This window comes from Lipotes vexillifer, unplaced genomic scaffold (genome assembly GCF_000442215.2).
Source record: "Lipotes vexillifer unplaced genomic scaffold, Lipotes_vexillifer_v1.1 scaffold240, whole genome shotgun sequence".
Classification (NCBI taxonomy): Eukaryota; Metazoa; Chordata; class Mammalia; order Artiodactyla; family Lipotidae; genus Lipotes; species Lipotes vexillifer.
In genome coordinates, this window is record NW_006797481.1 from 2,238,298 (window position 1) to 2,240,071 (window position 1,774).

Sequence of the window (1,774 nt, forward strand, 5' to 3'; positions counted from 1 at the left end):
CCCTACAAAATGCAAATGTTTCCTCATAAGGAATAATTTTAAAGTTCATTTACTGTTTGATAAAGGCAGTTGAAGATGATTTTGTGGAGATGCGCAAGAACGATCCTCAGAGCATCACTGCCGATGATCTCCACCAGTTGCTCATTGTAGCTCGGTGAGTGTACATGTCCACGATTGCCTTTTCATTGAGCTGTAGATAAATCTGCTTATTTAGGATAACTGAGGCAGACTTATAAAAATGGAAATGAACTTTTTCCTTCTAAAAATCCCTTGCGAAATGACTCATTGAGGGGGAATCAGTGGCCAGGGATCACCTCAGTGGACCAGGCATGCTCCCTGTTCTCCACACTTCAAAGAGGGTATCACCCTCCAAATAGGACAGGTGTTCCTTTGTAGAAGTCTAACTTGGTTGTTGAGTTCTGTAGTTACCAGTTGGTCTTGTGTCCCACAACAGTATTAAAAAAAACTTACCAACCAGTAGGTCTTAAAAAAAAAACAACTCATTATTCTAGGTCTAGACTTAAATTTGTTTCTGTATTTCAAACCAGGTTTCTGTCTCTCAGTGCTGGTCAGACAACACTGTCAAGAGAACGATGGCTAAGAGCAAAGCAGCTGGAGTCTTTAAGAAGAACCAGGCTTCAGCAGCAGAAATGTGTGAATGGAAATGAACTTTGAAGGTACTGACATCCATGGAAGAGTAATGGGCGAATGGTAGCCACATTGTTGTAAAATTCAAATACCATTTATATCACACTGTTTTGTAGATAATTTGTATCAAAAAAAAAAAAAACCGATGTCTTTTTCTGAAATCACACCTGGTAACATCTAAAGTTTATATAATATTCAGTAAGGGCTTTTTCCTTACTGATTTTATGGAGCTTTTGAAGTTTGTTTTATAATTATATAAATTAGTAATGTACAAAAGTGTATTTGATATTAAAAGTTTAATATTGATAATGTTGATTATACCATTTCCTTAGTTTCCTTAGCTTCAGCTAAGTCATAGGCCAGACTCTGTTGAAATGCTAACATCAACATCATTTGAAGAAAACTGTTGCAATTCCAAAGTCAGAGGAATTGTTCACTTCAGATTTTTATGTCTTTCCAATGAACAGTGGGTGTAAATGTGTACAGTGGTCCAAGTTTGGGGAATGGAGCATACTTACCATAATTCACATGATCATGTGAAATTCTATATTATTTCCCAGACATCTGACCACAGCTTTTTTCCATTTAACAGTTGTTAACAACATGCAAAACGAGTCTTTAAATGGCAGTGGTTCCCAGACTTTTTGGGTTTCATGGACCAGTAATACTTCCAGAAATTGTGGGGATTGACAGAGTTGCCAATTTATTTTGCCAAGTAATCTGAAAGAAGTCACTGTATTATCACCCTTTTTTTTTCATAAAAGGATAATCTCAGAACAAGAGATAGTCCTTTAAATAGAATAAATGTAGCTTTTTTTAAAAAACACTACATTGTCCTTATTCTTCTCATTTCACTCCAGTGCATTTGGGAACCACTGTTTTATGGACTCGCTTAAGGGGAATGCTGTCTGCCCTGTGAAGTTGTTTTGCCCAAATAGGAAGAGGACAAAATTTATTTAACTTTTTAAAAAATGCCTTCTTTAGAAAAAAATGGTTTTAAATTCTTTTCCTTAATAAATGTCATTTAGTTGCTGTGATTACATTGGATTTTGTACTTTTTATATAAATTTATCAGTTAGCTCCAGATGTATTAGATGAACTAATATTATCTGCTAGTCCAGGAATG

At 35.4% G+C, this 1,774-nt stretch overlaps 1 protein-coding gene across 3 annotated transcripts in view; it reads left to right on the forward strand.

Moving 5' to 3' along the window:
• Positions 1-959, forward strand: part of MCMBP (minichromosome maintenance complex binding protein) — a 58,936-nt gene extending 57,977 nt beyond the window's left edge. Inside the window, exons 15-16 of one of the 3 annotated variants that reach the window (XM_007469568.1) lie at positions 66-154; positions 549-959. In XM_007469568.1, coding sequence (XP_007469630.1) covers positions 66-154; positions 549-675 — 216 coding nt within the window. In that variant the 3' untranslated portion in view covers positions 676-959. The remainder of the gene's footprint in view (positions 1-65; positions 155-548) is intronic. The other 2 variants (XM_007469569.1, XM_007469570.1) reach the window with 2 other exon arrangements.
• The last annotated feature ends 815 nt before the right edge of the window (positions 960-1,774 follow it).